Below are 16,824 nucleotides of genomic sequence, written 5' to 3'. Positions count from 1 at the left end.
GGCACGTAAATAACACTGTGCCCAGGTTAAAGTAGTTTCCTCCTCTTTCCTGCCTTCACTGGTACAGTGCTCACCACGGTTTCTGAGAGTCCGTTGTACGTATGTTTGTCTTCCCAACTTGAATATGATCCCCTGAAGGTATGAGCTTAATTATCAGTCTTGTCAACAATAAGCATGTCTGTTACAGCATCGGACCTTAGGAGAGTACTTGATGCAGATTTACGGATTCCCAGGAAAGCATCTGCCCCCTTAGTACGTGGGTAAGTATCAACACTAACCTGAGTGGAAGTTCAGGAGAGGCAGCTCGCCTTTGAGAGGCTGCCTGGCGTTGGAAAGGATGTCGACTTTGGTGCCTGCTCCGTCATTTCTACCTGTCAGCGTTCCAATTAAGTACTTTAACCTTTTTTTTCAGCCATAGATCCTTCACCTGTAGAATGGAGAAGAAGAATACCTACCTTGCAGGATTGTTGTAAAGGATTAGAGAAAATAAATACGTATTTGCGATGTATTCAGTATGGGGCCAAGGAGGTGATAGCTGCCAGCGGTGCCATCTTTATCTTCCTTCTCCTCCTCATACAGTTCTGTGGCTTTGGTTGGTACAGGTTTTGAAGTGAAAGATCATGCTACGAAGCCAGAGACCCCCAACAGCCTGCCGGCCCCTCCCCAGATGCCTCTGCCAGAGATCCCGCAGCCGTGGCTGGTGAGTTAAAGTCCCACCATCACAAGAATCACCTGATGCCTGTGTTACTTTTGGTTCCAGGGGCAGGTGATGAAAGCCCAATTCTGGAAGAAAGGAGGCCACGTGTTGCTCAAGGCACTCCTCTGAGTGTGTTTTTTGGATGCTAGTAATGGCCAAGTGGGAGGCTGTAAATGTAGCCTTCTCTTAGGAGGCTGATGGTTCTTTAAAAATTGCTGGAGCTACAGGTCCATGGAAATCCGTTCTTAAGTTGGATTTTAAAAAACTCAGATGATTTAGCAGGCAAAACAATGACAGTAGAGCCTAGGGACTTGCCCCTCTTTCTAGGTTAACTCTGAATTTGAACACCTTAGCCTGAAACTTTAATGCTCACTGCTATGCTTCTTCTGGGATTAAATATTCTTTATTTCCCCCCAAGAAGAAACATATGTACATAGTCCAGGAATGTGTGTTTTATTTGATTTTCTGCATTCAAAATTGGTTTTGGAGTTCTTTTACTATTTTCGCAATCTGGGGATTCTCACGTATGCCATTTTTCATGGACCATTCAGCTTTTTCTGCCTTTTGCTATTTTCTAATTTGCTTACTCAGGGAAATGAGGCTTTTATTCAAAATTAGAGCAAAATCAGTTACTTAGCAACTCTCTTCCTAACATTTGCTTTCTCTGTGAATCATCTGATTATCTCTCTACCAGGAAAGGAACTGCAGGAAAGCAGGGCCCCAGCACATGGCTGATGTCCAGTGGGTACTCAGTAATTATCATTGTAGAGGGGACGGAAGGAAATCAGTGCTTACTGGGTCCCTACCACCTGTCACAGATCATACTTGCTCTTTTTTCACTTAAAATTTCATTTAATCCTTACATCCTGACCTCAGGGAACCCCTAAAATACCCCTAAACATGTGAATAGTGTGTATTTCCATTTTCCAGAAAAGGAAGTGTGGGTCCAGTGAAGATGTGATTGCTCAAGGGCAGTAGGAAAGGCAAAAATACCATTTTTTGTAACGTATTCTTTTGATTTCAAATCCAGCCTTTTCTCAGCAATACTATTTGGGGAGGCATGGCAGCAAAGCTGATGCCAGCATGACTCACCGATGGGAGAAGGTTTTCTTAGGAACCTAAGCCTGTTCCCGAGCTGGGCTCTGGGGAGGCTGCGGGGTCCAGGGTGTGGATGGGAGCACGGTTCCTGCGTCCAAGCACCAGCTCTGACGCTTACTGTGTGAATTCAGACTGTGGCTTTCACATCTCTGTGCCTGAGATGCCTCATTCTGAAACGAGTGTAATAATAGTGCCCACTTAGTGCGATTCTTGTAAAGATGAAAAGAGTTGATGGACCTCAAGTGCTTGGAATATATGCCTTGCATCTGTTAAGCCCCGTGCAAGAGCCAGCTATTACTTTGTAGGGCTGTGGTTCTCAGACTTTCGGGGAGTGTGTTAAAAATGGATATTCTGATATGCTGATAACGTGAATTATATTTTAGATATATTGAGTTAAAGAAGATGTATTAATAAAACCAATTTCATCAATTTCTGTGGCTACTAGAAAAATTTAAATTACATATGTAGCTCACATTTGTAGCTTGCTTTATTTTTCTTTTGTTTTATACATTTAATCTCTCCACTGTGGAAAGCATATTGAATGTATGATTTTTATATGCTGTTTTTATTTTTTTAACATTATGTATTATGTATTTTTCCTTCTTTATAAACTTATTTTTAATAATTGTTTTCCTTTTTAAAAAAATTCTTCCTGTTTCTTGTGGAAACTGTGACTCAGTTATAGCTCTTTTTCATTGTCTCATTTGATGTTTTTAGATATAATACAGAATCATAGTATTAATCCTGTTTACTGATATATTGTTTGTCTACAAGATAAAGAACTAGATGTGAGAAATCAGTAGTTCACGAAGCTCCTGGTTTTTGTACTCTGGTTTACTTTTATTTTTCTTTCTAAACTGACTTTATGATCTGTCTCAGTACGCTGTGTCTTGTATTTCATCAGCACAATGCAGGTTGGGAAAGGTGTTTCAAGACTGAAGGTGAAATGCAAACCTCTAGAAGCAGCCAGAACAGTAGTGATGGTTATAGGAATTTCATGGACTGTTCTTTAGTGGTACATGAAGTGCCATCCAGCCAGCCTGGACTAAAATGCTTGTCTTTGATGTGCCAGGCCCAGAGGAGTGAATCTCAGTTTCAATGCCAATTTCAAACAAAGAGTACTCATTGGATGGTCAACATTTTGTACCATCTTTGACCGTTGAATAGTCAATCCCTTTCTGTGGATTTTTCCTCGAATGCAGTTTATTCTTCATCCACTATTTTCTCTCCCTCTTCTCTCCTTGTCTCCTGCCCATCTTTGACTGCAGCGTGGCAAACTGCTGTGGTTTAAGGTGAACGAGAAGCTGTCCTACCAGTGGAGTCGGAACTGGTAGCTGGTTAATTAAAAATGTTGGTTAAAGTGAGGAATTCTAAAAGGGGTACCATGTGCTTTAAACATTTCAAATTTAAACCAGTCATTTTTGAGTAGGAGTTTGACCAGTGGGTAATTCCCCCCTACTGGTGGCTAAACATGGGTGTCAAGAGAGTTTTCCAAACTCAGCCTCTAAGCCAATGCTGTTTCTTGATATAAAACTCCCAAGACATTGATGTAGGGCCAAGAGCTGCGTCCACTGAGCATGGGGCTACGGGTTGTCTTTTCTACGTAATCCATACCTGTGATACAGGACTAATAATTCCCAGTTTTTGTTTCCTTAAAGTGGAGTTAAATTCAGACACTTGCGAAACGATCTGATTTTTAGAGTCCCTAGAATCTTACCAGGGCTGCTCTTCTTTTACAGCTGACTTGACCACTCCTAATTGAATAACTGTGTCTTTTCTTTTTTTGCAGTTTGTCTTGACTGAACCTTTCTAAAGCATCTCAGAGAATCATCAACTCTCCTTTTGCACTTGTTTTTGCACTGATTTATTTATGTAGTAGCTAACCAAATAAAGTAAAATAAATAATTATAAGTGTAAGAATTTAAAGAGCAAAGCTGACTGTTAGTGATTGTTCAGACTCAGCCGATGGCACTGTTTTGTAGGCGCTCTGGAGAGGAGCCCATTGGCCACGAACGGTTAGCATTTTGTGGATATCCGTCAGGGCATTTTACAGACAGAATGAAGAACATCTGTCAGCTCAGTGAGTCAGTGAAGTGGAGAGGGCTTAAGACAGCTCTGCTGTATTTTCCTGGTAGTTTATCAGGGAATTCGTTATTCAGCAAGTAGGCCTGTCATTCAGTAAGTTGCCTTTGGTGAGGTGGCTTCTGTCTAGTTGGTCATTCGCTGCTGGCGCGTTGACTTCCAGGAGAACTAGCTGGTAGTGGGCTAGAAGTGGGATTGGGTAGGAGGCTATGCCAGGCAGAGGGCGTACCACAAATTAAGGCACAGACCCGAGAAAGACCCCGATGGACTAGAGCATTACAAGCTCCTCTATGTGGCTGAATAATAAGATTTGGATGAGTCGTCCGCGGATGAGGCCGGAACACGCTGCGGGGGTTAAACCTCGAGGGGCCCGTGGGCCTGCAGAGCAGTCCGGAACGGTCCTCAAGGCAACTATGAATGACCGAAGGATTTGTTTTTAGTGTAAGACTTAGGATGCTCCAACCAGGTATTATTTCTTACTCATTGGAACCACGATTGCATTTTTTACTCTTTCATGGCATGTATTGAAGGAATACTGCCTTTTATCACAGCTATGTGGGTTACAATCTCTGAGAAATGAGTCCGCTTCTATCTTTTTATCCCTTTTAGTGCCGAGCAGTGCTTTATGCAGTTATTGTTAACTATCTCTTGGCATCCTTTTCTTATCTGGACCCTCGAGAGGCGGGGCGGGAGGGTGGGGTCACACTGGCCGCTTTCCCGAGCACGCTCGGCACCCCTCACCCCGCATTTCGGGCCTGGCGCACCCCTGGCTGAGGGCCCTCACCCGGCTCTCTGCGGCGCTCTCAGGCATCAGCGCTCCCCTCTTGCTGGCTGACACCCAGGTGGGCCCCCCACACAGGTGTGGCAGAGACTGGACAGGTCTCTGTGCCCCGGTTGGCTGGTGAATTACACTCAGGTGGTAGCAAAGAAAAAAAATAAGGGATCCAGTAGATCTCTAAAATGTGTCCATTTTGCATAACTGAAACTTTATACCCATTGATCAGCAATGCCTCATTTTGACATTCTCTTAATTAAACTGAACTTTAACCTTTTGAAGATGATGCTTGTTTCTCTCCTTCTTGGTGTTCCTCATATCACAAAGCAGAAGATGCCGACGGCCGCTCGAGGTCAGGAGCCGCATCAAAAAGTCCGTCTTGTAACGTTGAAGATGCTTCTGTACAGGAAGGGAATAGTGCATGTTTCTCTTTTGCTCTTGGAGTCAATGCGGCTGCAGCCCAGGGTCCTGGGCAAACCGGCGACCCCTTCAGTGTGGCTGGTGGAGCTTGGGCCGGGCGGCGGGAGTGTGGGTGTGCGCTCCGTGGAATTCAGAACTTCCCTCGACCTTTGAGAGCGAGGTACGGGTGTGCAGCGTGTTTACAGACCCATCCGGCTCCCTAGCTTTCCAGGGGAGATTGGAGCGGGCCAAAATATGCATATGCATAATGAAAACATTTCCGGGAAGGGCTGTTCTTCTCAACAGATTTTTGTTTTTGTTTCACACCAAGAGTTCTGCAGCTATCAAAGGGACGGTACTTAGTTAGCATGCAGCCTGTGCTGAGGGAGCGTTTGCGAAGGCGGCCGGTTCATCCGGAAATGGGTCCCATCTGTGTTGACATTGGCCGCCAGGCCCCACCGCCCAGCCCACCAGCCGGCTGTGATCCAGACAGTCGGGAATTGTGTTTCCTGCCCTCCCCTCCTCCGCTTCAGAGGAACAGTGCGTCTACGGACAGGGAGACTTCAGACCTTCCTGGCTGAGAGAAGAGAGTGAGGAGACCCCTTTGGGGGCTATATATGATCTGTATGATACCCCATCAAGGCATTTTCTAGAAATATTTTTATTTGATCGTTTAAACGGCAGAGGGTTGCACTGTGTTTAGATGGGGTAGAAGACGCGATTTAGTGTTTTGCTATTTTAAGGCTAGACCTTATGTAAATGTGATGCCTTATTATACCAGCAGATAACAGCAAGGTCGTTTTTTTAAAAATATTTATTTATTTATTTAGGCTGCGCCAGGTCTTAGTTGCAGCATGCGGGATCTTTAGTTGCAGCATGTGGGATCTTTAGTTGCAGCATGTGGACTTCTTAGTTTCGGCATGCAGACTCTTAGTTGCAGCACACAGACTCCTTAGTTGCGGCATGCACGTGGGATCTAGTTCCCCGACTAAGGATCGAACCCAGACCCCTTGCACTGGGAGTGCAGAGTCTTACCCACTGGACCACCAGGGAAGTCACAGGTCGTTTTTTTATTGTGGTAAAATACACATAACACAGACTTTATCATTTTAACCACTTGTAAGTATCCAGTTTAGTGGCATAAAGTACGTACGTTGTTGTGCAACCATCTCCACGATCCATCTCCAGAACTTTTCATCTTTCCAAACTGAAACTCTGTCCGCAGTAAGCAATGCCCCCCAGCCCCCTAGCCCCTGGTAACCAGCATCTTACTTCCTGTCTCTAGGAAACAATGATGTTTTGGTCCCAGCCCTTACCACCTGCCTGCTGATGGCATTTTATCCTTCCTAAAGTACTTTCACAGCAACTTCATTATCTCTAGTTGACAGATGGGATTATGAGATTCTTTGAGATTGTATAACAAAATCAGGTATTTTATCAGTTGCAGAGTTTCGACTAAAGCCCAAGATTTAAAATAACAAAACCATTTTATTTTCCGGAGAAGTCAGATGTGATCCTTTCAGTGGCCGTGAACCATTCTGTTCCTTTTCTCCTTGTCTTTCGAAAATCGCAGAGTTTAGTGTCACATCTCATTCCTGTGGCATCTTCATCTTGGATTTATTCCATGTCCCGTTGGCACTGCTGTTGCGCTGTCCTGCCTTCCCTGTGGGAGCCCGCCTCCTGGTAGAGAAGGAAGGGAAGAAGATGTGCCCCACGGGCTCTCATTTTTAGTCGTGTATAAATAAAACTTGAGAAAATATGTGTGAATAATTTCCCAGTGTTTACTCAAGTGCTGTTGGAATGCAAATTAAATAGTGATCAGAATGGAAAGGGGTGTCATTTGGATAAAAACTTTTATTTTGCCAAGAAGAGTATCTGCTCAAAATTCTTGATGTTAGGATTGAAACCCTGTTTTGCACTTGAGACCATAAACTTTTGTTATCTGTTGACAACCCCTCCCTTCCGGTCCTCGGGAAGCTTAGGTGATGGTGTGGAGTGCCAGAAAGGGTTTTGCTGATAGGTGGCAGAACTAGAGCATGAACCCTCCTTGTCTTCTGTCAGATCATATCGTTTTTAGCTGCGACTCTTAACAGATTTTAATCACTGTAACCAGAAAGATAGAATCTGGACGTATCACGGTATATACAGAATTAAAGTCAGAAAGCGATTCCAAATTCTAGGCTGGTGTTTTTCTCTGCTAAAATTAGGTCTCAGGGTTCACTGGCGTGTCTGGTGCAAAGGACTGAGTGATTAATGGGGGCCGGAGGAGGGGAAGGTGGGGCGCAGCAGCAGAGAGGAGACGGAGGAAGGGCAGAGGGGGCGTGGAGGTGGAGCCGGTGTGGACGTGCCTTCCGCAGGAGCGCACGGATCCCGCCGTGCCACAGGAGCCGGGAACATTGGGTTGGATCCAGTGGCCTTGGCGGGTTGCACGCTTCCTTCCCTGCCTCCCATCTGGCTCGGCCGCCGCAGCAGTAAGCGCTCGTCTGTGCCCACCCGGCCGACTCCTGGCTTCTCCACTAAGCAGCTTTGCAGCACGGGGGTGCAGGGCAGGGTCTTGCATCCCCCTCGGTTTCCTCCTTTGTAACATCAGAATCAGAATACCAATCTCTCAGCGCTGTTTTCTCAACAAGGGAAAAAATATATAAAGTGTTCCAGAACAACGCGTGACGCACGGAAAGCAGACCGCAAATAGTCATTATTATGATTTTGTTGGAATAATAGCAATAACAATAATAATCATTGTATTTATGCCATATAATTATATCTTAATATTTATTATTATTAATGGAAAAATTTTTCTATGAGGCCTTTCCTTAAAGTAGCGAAGACAAATACTGTGTTGGCCAAAAAGTTCGTTTGGGTTACATGAATGAACTTTTTTGGCCAACCCAATACTAATGGGCTTTTCTTTCCAAAAAGGTAGAAATTAAATTATGGCCAATATTGTGAGCCAAGCAAGCCTGTCGATTATATTCCTATCCAGTTGTAAGTATTGGTTTTCTCTAATAAGACGCTGACACCTTAAAAGAGAAATTTACAATGCCTAAGGCAGATAAGATTTCCTGAAAAAAAGTCACATTCACTTAAGCATTCATTCGTGGGAGAAATATTTCAGTGAATTTAAAGGTTATCTAGTAACCGGTACCATGCCATTTCTACTTCCCTGTCTAGGGTGCAGCACAGATCAGTCATTCCTTGAGGAAAACAGTTTCTCATCCTTCTATGTCAGTATCTGAGAAGGCTGTGAGGGTTAGACTTGAGTCCCTTATTCTATTAGCATGTGTTTTCTGAGAGCCAGTCCAGGAAGACCCTGGTGACCAGTGCAAGATGGTGCCAGAGCTCTGTGCACGGACCGGGTCTCTTCTAGCCTTGAAGGGAAGCTGCCAGATCCAAAGTAGAGTGATGCCACGTTGGTGTGTAGCCTTACTGTTGGAAGGTACATTTGAGTACGTGCTCTGGCCAGAGATTACAGTGTCCAGAGATTACAGTGTCATCAGTCAGGTAGCGAGGAGCCAAAGTCAGCTCTCACTGCAGTTTTGAAATGCGTAAAGTTGGCTTTATTGCCTGATGACCTGCAACTTTATAAGGATACTACAGTTGGAATCTTAGAGCTGGGATGGACATCAGAGGTTATATGATCTCACGCCCTCATTTACAGGGAGGAGATTGGTACCCAGATATAGAGGAAGGCTGCATAAACCAAGGCCGAGGCTGGAGCTAGGCCTGCCACGTGCCAAGTATTGGAACATTGCTCTTCTTCACCCTACGCGCTGGTTTCCTGCCTGTGCTCTGGTTTCCGTGACCCCCTTTGGAAACTTGCCTTCCTCATTTTGTACTGTTTAAAATTCCTGTGAATGGTGATTTCAGCGAATTCTGACCTACTGGAAAGGATGTGACAGAAGTTTTTCCTCTGAAAGCAACGGTGCTAAGTAGTGGCTCTGATCCACCCATGACCTCTATTCTCTTCCATTCTCAGCGACATCTTTCCTAGTCGTTTATAGGATATAGGTGGGGTGAACTAGTTAATGAAAGGGAAAACATTTTTTCTGTCTCTCCCTCATTTGCCCTTTAACAAACCATCAGACCTCTGCCCGTGTCTGGAACCCCTGTGGCAGAATTTCAAGGGCAAATGGTATTTGGGAGTGGAGTGTGAGATCCTTTCTGGAGAAAGAGAGTGCTTCTCTAGAAGTATTCTTTTTTGAGGGGTATTACTTCAAATGAAAGTCATTTTTTTCCCCTGGTTTTAAAAACAATATTATGTAGAAAATGCAAGCTATATGGATGTGCATAAAAAAGCAGTAACCCTGTGTTAACATTTTGGTGAGTGACCTGCCCTTGTATAGATGTGAGCGTAAGCGCGGCTCTGATAAAAAGGCTAATAGTGTACCTGTTTTCTTTCACTTGGCAGTATCTAGTAGAGATTTTTCAAGTAAATGACTGCAGATGTGCACTGTCCTTTTACATGTCTGCACCGGGCTGTGTCAGGATACCTAAGCAGTCTTCTCTCAGGGAATGTTTAGATTGTTTTTAACTTGGGAGGGAAAAACTTTTATTGAACATCCTTATACGTTTTTGCTTGTATGACCAGTTGACCTTCTTGGCATATATTTCTAGAAGTGGAATTGTGGATTTAAGGGCATACGTATCGAGTGGTTGTGTCGAATGCACGACCACCAGCAGGGTCTGAAAGTCTGCTAAGTCCCAGCAGCTGAGAGTCAGCGCCTGCCTTACACACCTTTGCAGCACTAGGAAGGGGCCTGTGCTAATTCGTAAACATGCGTTCGATCCAGCCACTTGTCATGCTTTTCTAGAACGTGAATAATCCGACTGTTTCAACATACTAAGGGGAAGCTGAAACACCCTCATTTCATGAGTAAAAACACTCAGGGAATCAGACAGCCCCCTTCCACAAGCACCACGCGGAGGCTTTCACCCTGGCGTGGACTCCTGTTCAGACCTCTCCCGGGGAGGACAGTGTGTCAGGTTACACTGCAGGCACCACCTCTCCTCTCCAGATGATAGGAGTGGATGTGGTCCAGCGTGAGAGCACAGGGTGAGGGAGGGCGGGCCTCAGCCTGGGGAGGGGAGTGCACGGGAATCAGGGCCCGGGGGTGGAAGGGAGATAACCGCCTTCAAGGATGGGAAGGAATACTGCGCAGATGACCTGGAGTAAATTATCTTTGTTCATCTGGCGAGAGGAAGGAGTGGGTTGAGCGCACAGTGGTGATTCGTCATTCGCAGAGGACTTCTTGGCTTCAGACTTGAGTTACAGGAAAAGCGGTGGAGTTTCACATTCTATGGAGCATTGTTCTTGGAAACTGCACTTGGTCGATCTTCAGTTTGGGGCCCTCTGTTCTCTTCCGTTCTCAGCGACATCTTTCCCATTCGCTTATAGGATATAGGTGGTGTGAACTAGTTGTGAAAGGGAAAGAGAGCGAGAAACAGAGAATATGAATATGAAAAAGCTCTTTACTGGACAGATCTGGTGCTCGAAAACCCCAGCTGTGTCGTGGACCAGTGTCAGATCTTGAGAAGGAGGTTTTAGACTGCGAGCCTCACTTCCCATATCTGTAAAACAGAAGGTGATGTAATATCGACCTTGAAGGATCCCTGGATGGACGGATGACTGATGTAGCCTGTAACCAGTGCCGAGGCTGCTTAGGACAGTGGCAGGCAGATAGCAGGTGTTTGGAGGACCAGTGAGGGGTGGAACGAGCAGATCCCGTACGTGTGCATGCGAAGAAGAGGTGGGCCTGCCTTCGAGTCATCAGGGACATTTGAGAGAATGGTGCTTCAGCTGGTCTTGCTCGAATCTGGATGGTCGTGAGCCTGCCAGCTCTCCATGCTCTGAAGTTATGGCTTCGAAATCAGGGTGCCTCCGTCTCAAGAGTCTGTCAGATTCCTTCTCCAGAGAATAATTTCCAGTTTCTTTCAGAGGTGGGCTTATAGGTGATTTCCTCTTCTCTTTTTTTAAAAAGTTTCCCTGGCACACATGAGGAGTGTGGTGAGATTGTGGGCAAACATAACTCGTCTGTTCAGTCGCTGTGTCACTAGTGCTTGCTCTGTGATGAGCATGGGTGGATCTGAACCACCTCTGTGCCCCCCAGGGGTCTCCAGTGTGGGACGCAGGCCGTGAAGGGGAGAGTCAGCTTGGGCATCTGGGAGGGCAGTGGCGTGGGGTAGAGGGGAGGAGAGACGCCTGTCTCTGCTCTGGGAGAGGGGTCTGCGAGGGCCAGCGCGCGTCTGGTGACAGCCGGCGGGTTGTGTGGGTTGAGTGGCATGGCCAGGGCCGGGCTGAGGGTGGCCATGAGCAGGCGAGCAGCGGAGATCCCGCCAGGAGCCGAACTTTGGAGGCTCTTTGGACGATGTTCTTTTTCTCCAGGGACTTTACAAAGGAGGGAAGAATATGCCCATCGACACCTGTTAGGTGCAAATCCAGAATTTCCTCCTAATGATTGTGCTCTGTTGTTTTTTCCTTCCTTCGCTCAGCCGCCTGACAGCGGGCCACCGCCGCTACCGACATCCTCTCTCCCGGAAGGCTACTACGAGGAGGCCGTGCCGCTGAGTCCCGGGAAGGCTCCGGAATACATCACCTCAAGTGAGTGGCCCCCGACCTGCCGGGCTGTTGGGGAGCCCTCCTGCTTTTCGAGTGAAGGGGAGTAGGGGCATTACACAACACCGTGGAAATGTGGACTTCAGGAAATTCTGAACCCAAGGAGGGAGATACAGAAAGGGTTTTGAAAAGTCTAAGGTGTCCACCAAATACCTTCGGTAATTTCAGATTGTTGTCTTTCTTGTGACTCAGAATTAGTGAAATCTTGTTGCTGTGGGAGCATGCATCAGCCAGTGAAACGTGTTCCCTTTGGTCAGAAGAGAATGACTTTTTGAGGCATGTTTTCATGGGGTCCCTCCCCGCCACCTTGACCAGGGCACATCCCTCATAGGCTGCATTCATGGTGCCACCAAGAAAGCGTGTCTATAAAATAAATACAGAACAAGCAGGCATCTCATCGTAGCTGTTTGTTTGTTTTTCAATTTATTTTTTATTGAAGTATAGTTGAATTACAATGTTGGGTTAATTAGTGCTGTACAGCAAAGTGACTCAGTTATGCATATATATACATCCTTTTTCATATTCTTTTCCATTAGGGCTTATCCCAGGATATTGAACCTAGTTCCCTGTGCTGTACAGTAGGACCTTGTTGTTTATCTGTTCTGTATACACCAGTTTCCATCTACTAATCCCAAAACCCCACTGCAACCCTCCCCCACCCCCCTCCCCCTTGGCAACCACCAGTCTGTTCTCTATGTCCCTGTTTCTGTTTCATAGATAGGTTCATCTGTGTCATATTTTAGATTCTACATGTAAGTGATATCACATGGTATTTGTCTCTCTCTTTCTGACTTACTTCAGTTAGTATGATCCTCTCTAGTTGCATCCATGTTGCTGCAAATGGCATTATTTTTGCCCTTTTTTATGGCTGAGTCATATTCCATTATGTATATGAACCACATCTTCTTTATCCATTCATCTGTCGATGGACATTTAGGTTGTTTCCTGTTTCTTTTTTTGTTCCCCATTCGTACAGGTTTTACAAGAATGCTTTGGCCTAAGTTAGGGCTGTCATGACATGATCGTTAGCTGCCTGCTGGCACTCCGAAGTGCCCCTTTGTAGGCAGCCGGCTTTCACAGTCACAGAAAGAAGGGCAGTGGCGTTGAACACCTTTTGTAACTACCTCTGGAATTTGTTCTTAGATCTTTGCCTTTGTTTCTGCTCCCGATACTCTGGCAGCAGGCAGGGTGCTTTGTCTCGTAATGAGGCAGATGTGGCATATCTGAGTGTGCTGCCGTAGGGAATCCAGCTTGCCTTTCCTGTAAAACATGCGTAAAATGGGGAGTGAAAGAGTGATCTGCTCGTGTCATGGAGAGGCTCCCGTGTGTTCACATCTTGTGTCCCGTTCTCCCACCTCCTCCCTATGCTCACGGAGACGCTCTCCATTGTCGCCGTCTGCATGTCCCCTGAAGTCTCTGCTTCATGCAGACTTGGAGTTTTCTGATCTTTCTCTCCCCTGGCAGCAAACAAGCAGGGCCATTTCAGCAAAGCGGAATCTAACTTGATTGTTCCAGGAAATCCCCCCGGGATATTTTCTGACCGCGAAGAGGGTCACACAGAAGCCAGGCGAGTGGGACCTTAGGCCCTGGAGGGCAGTGGCCTTTCCCACTCACTCGTGCCTGTTTCCTCTGGAGCAGGCCGACACAGCCTCAGCCCAGCATCGATAGATACTTGAGGCCCTCTTAATGACTTCTGAATGAGAGACGGGACAGTTCTGACAAGGAGGCTATGAAATACTGGGTTTTGATATCCGAATATTAAATATTTTAATTTCTCTTTCATTTTAGAACCATTTGGGAAAAATGCATTCAAGTAATTTCTAAGTGTCCACTGTTTCAGAAGATAGTAAATTAATTAGAAAACACAAAAAATTAAACGGCTTGATATAATTCAAAACTTCAGTGGATTCCTCTCTTTCTGAAAACAATGAAAAAGGAAAAAAAGTTGCTGATGAGGGTATTTCCCACCGTTGGGAACGTTGGGTCCCAGCCTTCTCCCACCTTCCTTCCCCCGCTCCAACATACTTTCAAGACTAGAAACCGAGAGTAATTTTGTTTGACTTGTGGGGACCTTTGGTCATCTTCGGTCCGAGAAGGCCCACGCGACCGGTGTGTCGTGTCCTTAACTGCTGAGGTCGGGCCCCTTTGGTTGAGCTAAGCCCAGAGGGAGGGCCATGGAAGGACTGCTGCCTGGGGAGAGACAGCGGGTCCGCAGTACCAGCACTTCGCTCCGACGTCTGTGCCTGAGCCTCGGCTGCCGGCCAGGACCCTCCACGTGGGGAGCCGTGGCAGGGGTCTGCGGCCAGGTCGGGCCAAGGTCACGCCGCCTTTGCTTACTCATGGGCTTCTGGCAGCGTTGTCGAGCCTCGAGTCAGGCCCGGTTTACCGGAGAAGCAGAACCACGTCGTGGGGCAGGGGCGTGTTGTAGACGCGAGACCCTGTGGGGTCATGGGAACCGGGACAGACGCGTGCCGGGGGGCCGGCCGGCAGCAAGGGGAGCTGCGCGAGGCCCGGGGCGAGGAAGGATGCTGGGAATCCCCCTGCCTCTCGCTCCCCGACGCGGGGCCCCGCGCGAGAGGCCGGACCGCGGCTCCGTGGAGCTGCATGCACCTGGCCAGGACCAGAGGCGGCCGGGCAGGGGACCCTGCGGGAGTGCCGCCGACGAGGAAGGCCTGCAGCCCAGCACCCGCGAGCGCAAGCTGCAGCGCCTGGCACCCTCCCGACCTGCAGCCGCTTCCCGTCGGCCGTCCAGGTTGCTCACAGACTTCTCTTGTGGCCAGTCCTAACCCAGGAGCATCCAGCAGAGGGCATCTTGGGGGGTGTGTTCCAGCCCTGCTGAGCTGATACAGGGTAAAAGCACCACCACCGCTCCTGGGTCGCCTGGGATCCATGCACCCCTCTTTACCCACAGTGGATTTGCAAACGAAGACGGCAGCAGAGTCGTGGTTCAGCGTAACGCGGTTCAACTGTGACTCGTGTGACGGAAACTCCTGGACTCCCCAGAGGGTATGACATCCTCTGTCCACTTCGGGGTGACCTCGTCCTCTTCTGGCCGAGTCACACTCTCCCCTTTGGGAGCCTGCCACTAGGAGATGAATCCAGGGTCCACTGCTGTTAGCACTTCTCTGTTAGATGGTAGGGGGCGTGAGAGGGGAAGAAAAGGATTCGATTATACGTACACAGATAGATCCCTATCAAAATACGGACAGAAACCTCGTAACGGGGTCAGTCCTCAGTTCCACAAACGGTCCATGGTCCTAGCTGGTATTTATAACTTCCTGCATGTCCCCTTTGCCTTCAGCAAGCACCCTGGTTGATGGTCCAGTACAGTGGCTCAGCTTTCCTTCCTGAAAGCTCTGGCCTCCAGCAGGACCACCTGTACTGGACGGTGGCAGTGTCCCGCTGACTTGAGTGCTAAGGGCATCCCAGGGATCTCCTGGACCTGGACGTGCTCTTCTCCCCATGTGTGGTCACAGCTTCGTGGTGGGCGGGACCAGTCACCCAGTCACTGCAGTGACCACTAGTTTGTCTGTTGTCTCCACTTCGGGGTCAGTGGAGCCATCACTGTGTCCCTTGGAGGGGACATTCTGCCCCTAGAGAGTAAGACCTGTGGCCAGCAGAGCCAAAATTTCCAGGAATGGAAGCAGAATTTTAGTGAGTGGACGTCTAGGGGTAATAGTGAGTGGAGTCACTACCATTTCACCCCTGGGTTCCCAGACCTGTGCTTGGAGATATTCTGGAAGATCCCACCCCCCAGCCCCGCAGGTGTGACCAATCAAGCTGGGCCTGAAGCGGAATATTCCGAAGGGATTGCACTGGTCTGCTGCGTTGGCTGCTTCAGGGCGATGAGGACAAGGCAAGACCGGTGAACTTCATGAGCACAAACCCACTGCTGTCAGCTTCAGTTGCTGTAAAATGAGTTCCTTGGTCAGAAGCAAGGCTTCAAGCCCATGGATGGCGCTTTCTGCAGGAGCATTGTGGACAGCGGGTTTACTTTATCCCCTTTACTTTATCCCCTCCAGTGAGAATAAAGGGCTGCCCCTTCCCTGGTGCACGTCGTCCAGGGATAACCGGTGAGCAGGCGGCTGGCTGACAGCCCAGGGAACAGTGTCGTGTGCAGGCAGGACACTCAGAAGTGCCGGGGGTCAGATGGACCTTGCCGAGAGGAAGTGCATGTTGCTGAGTGCCATGTGTCACCTCCGCCCCTGACACCAGCTGCCTGTGCAGGAGTCCATTCGGACAAGAAATCTGGGCCAAGAAGCTCGCTGATGTCTGTACGGTGGGTCGTGTGGTTACCTGGTGGCGATCTTCTGGCGAGGTTGCCCTTTGCTAAGCATTCACCTGACACGCAGGTGCTCACCTTCTGAGCCCATTTGTGGAGGTCTGTTCACAGCCCCTTCCGCAGACCTCTTTGCTGCCAGCCCCTCTCAAGTCTTGACCGTCCAAGCAAGCGCCAGGCATGTTCACGAGCCAGTGTTGAGTGGAGAGGCAGTGCGGGGAGAATAGGGGCACAGGCTTCTGAGCCACTTGGCTTATGCCCCTTGCTTACGTCTTCAGGGCCCGATGGAGCCCAGCGGACGCGCGCCTGCTTCGATGCAATGCCGCGTGCTCCTCGGTGGGTTGGATGACCCGGAGCCCTTGCGGGGCAGCTCAGGTTGATCGTAGCCTGTCGCTCCACGATCAAGCGTTTAGACTCTACTATGGCGGTGGCGGCGCGCCCAAGGCCATTTCTCAAAATGCAGTGGTTCTCATCAGAGGCCGCCAAAGCTGCGCCCTGAAATCCTGCGGGTCGGCACTGAGCTTCACCCGTGAGAGCCTGCCAAAGGCCTCTGTTTCCAATTTCTAGAGCAGGGTTTGAGCAGAGGAGAAGAAGCACCATGAGGTGGAATAGGAGATTTATTCCAGGGGTTTGACCTCACACGATGGCGGAGCTGTTGAAGGTGTTCCCCGAGCACCTGGTCAGAACGGCCGTCGGGAAGGAGAGCTGGAGGAGATAAGGACACGCCGTCGGTGATTCTCTGCTCTCCTCCCCAGCTCTGTGTCTTTCTTAGCTTTCCACAGGGCCCTCGTTACCTCCTAACGAAATCCCGACCCCAGCCCTGACACTGGACCCCTTGACATCCTGTTACAGCCCCCAGGAGGAACCCTGGACTCTGTTGG

General features: G+C 48.3%; 1 protein-coding gene across 2 annotated transcripts in view; it reads left to right on the top strand.

The window, feature by feature from the left end:
• AFAP1 (actin filament associated protein 1) overlaps positions 1-16,824 on the top strand; it is a 150,858-nt gene that overhangs the window by 60,747 nt on the left and 73,287 nt on the right. For both annotated transcript variants that reach the window (XM_059923657.1, XM_059923658.1), the window contains exons 3-4: positions 603-700; positions 11,541-11,649. In XM_059923657.1, coding sequence (XP_059779640.1) covers positions 603-700; positions 11,541-11,649 — 207 coding nt within the window. The remainder of the gene's footprint in view (positions 1-602; positions 701-11,540; positions 11,650-16,824) is intronic.

Source organism: Balaenoptera ricei, chromosome 5 (genome assembly GCF_028023285.1).
Source record: "Balaenoptera ricei isolate mBalRic1 chromosome 5, mBalRic1.hap2, whole genome shotgun sequence".
Lineage (NCBI taxonomy): Eukaryota > Metazoa > Chordata > Mammalia > Artiodactyla > Balaenopteridae > Balaenoptera > Balaenoptera ricei.
Note: the sequence above shows the minus strand (reverse complement) of the source record. Positions and strands in the feature narration are given on the sequence as shown.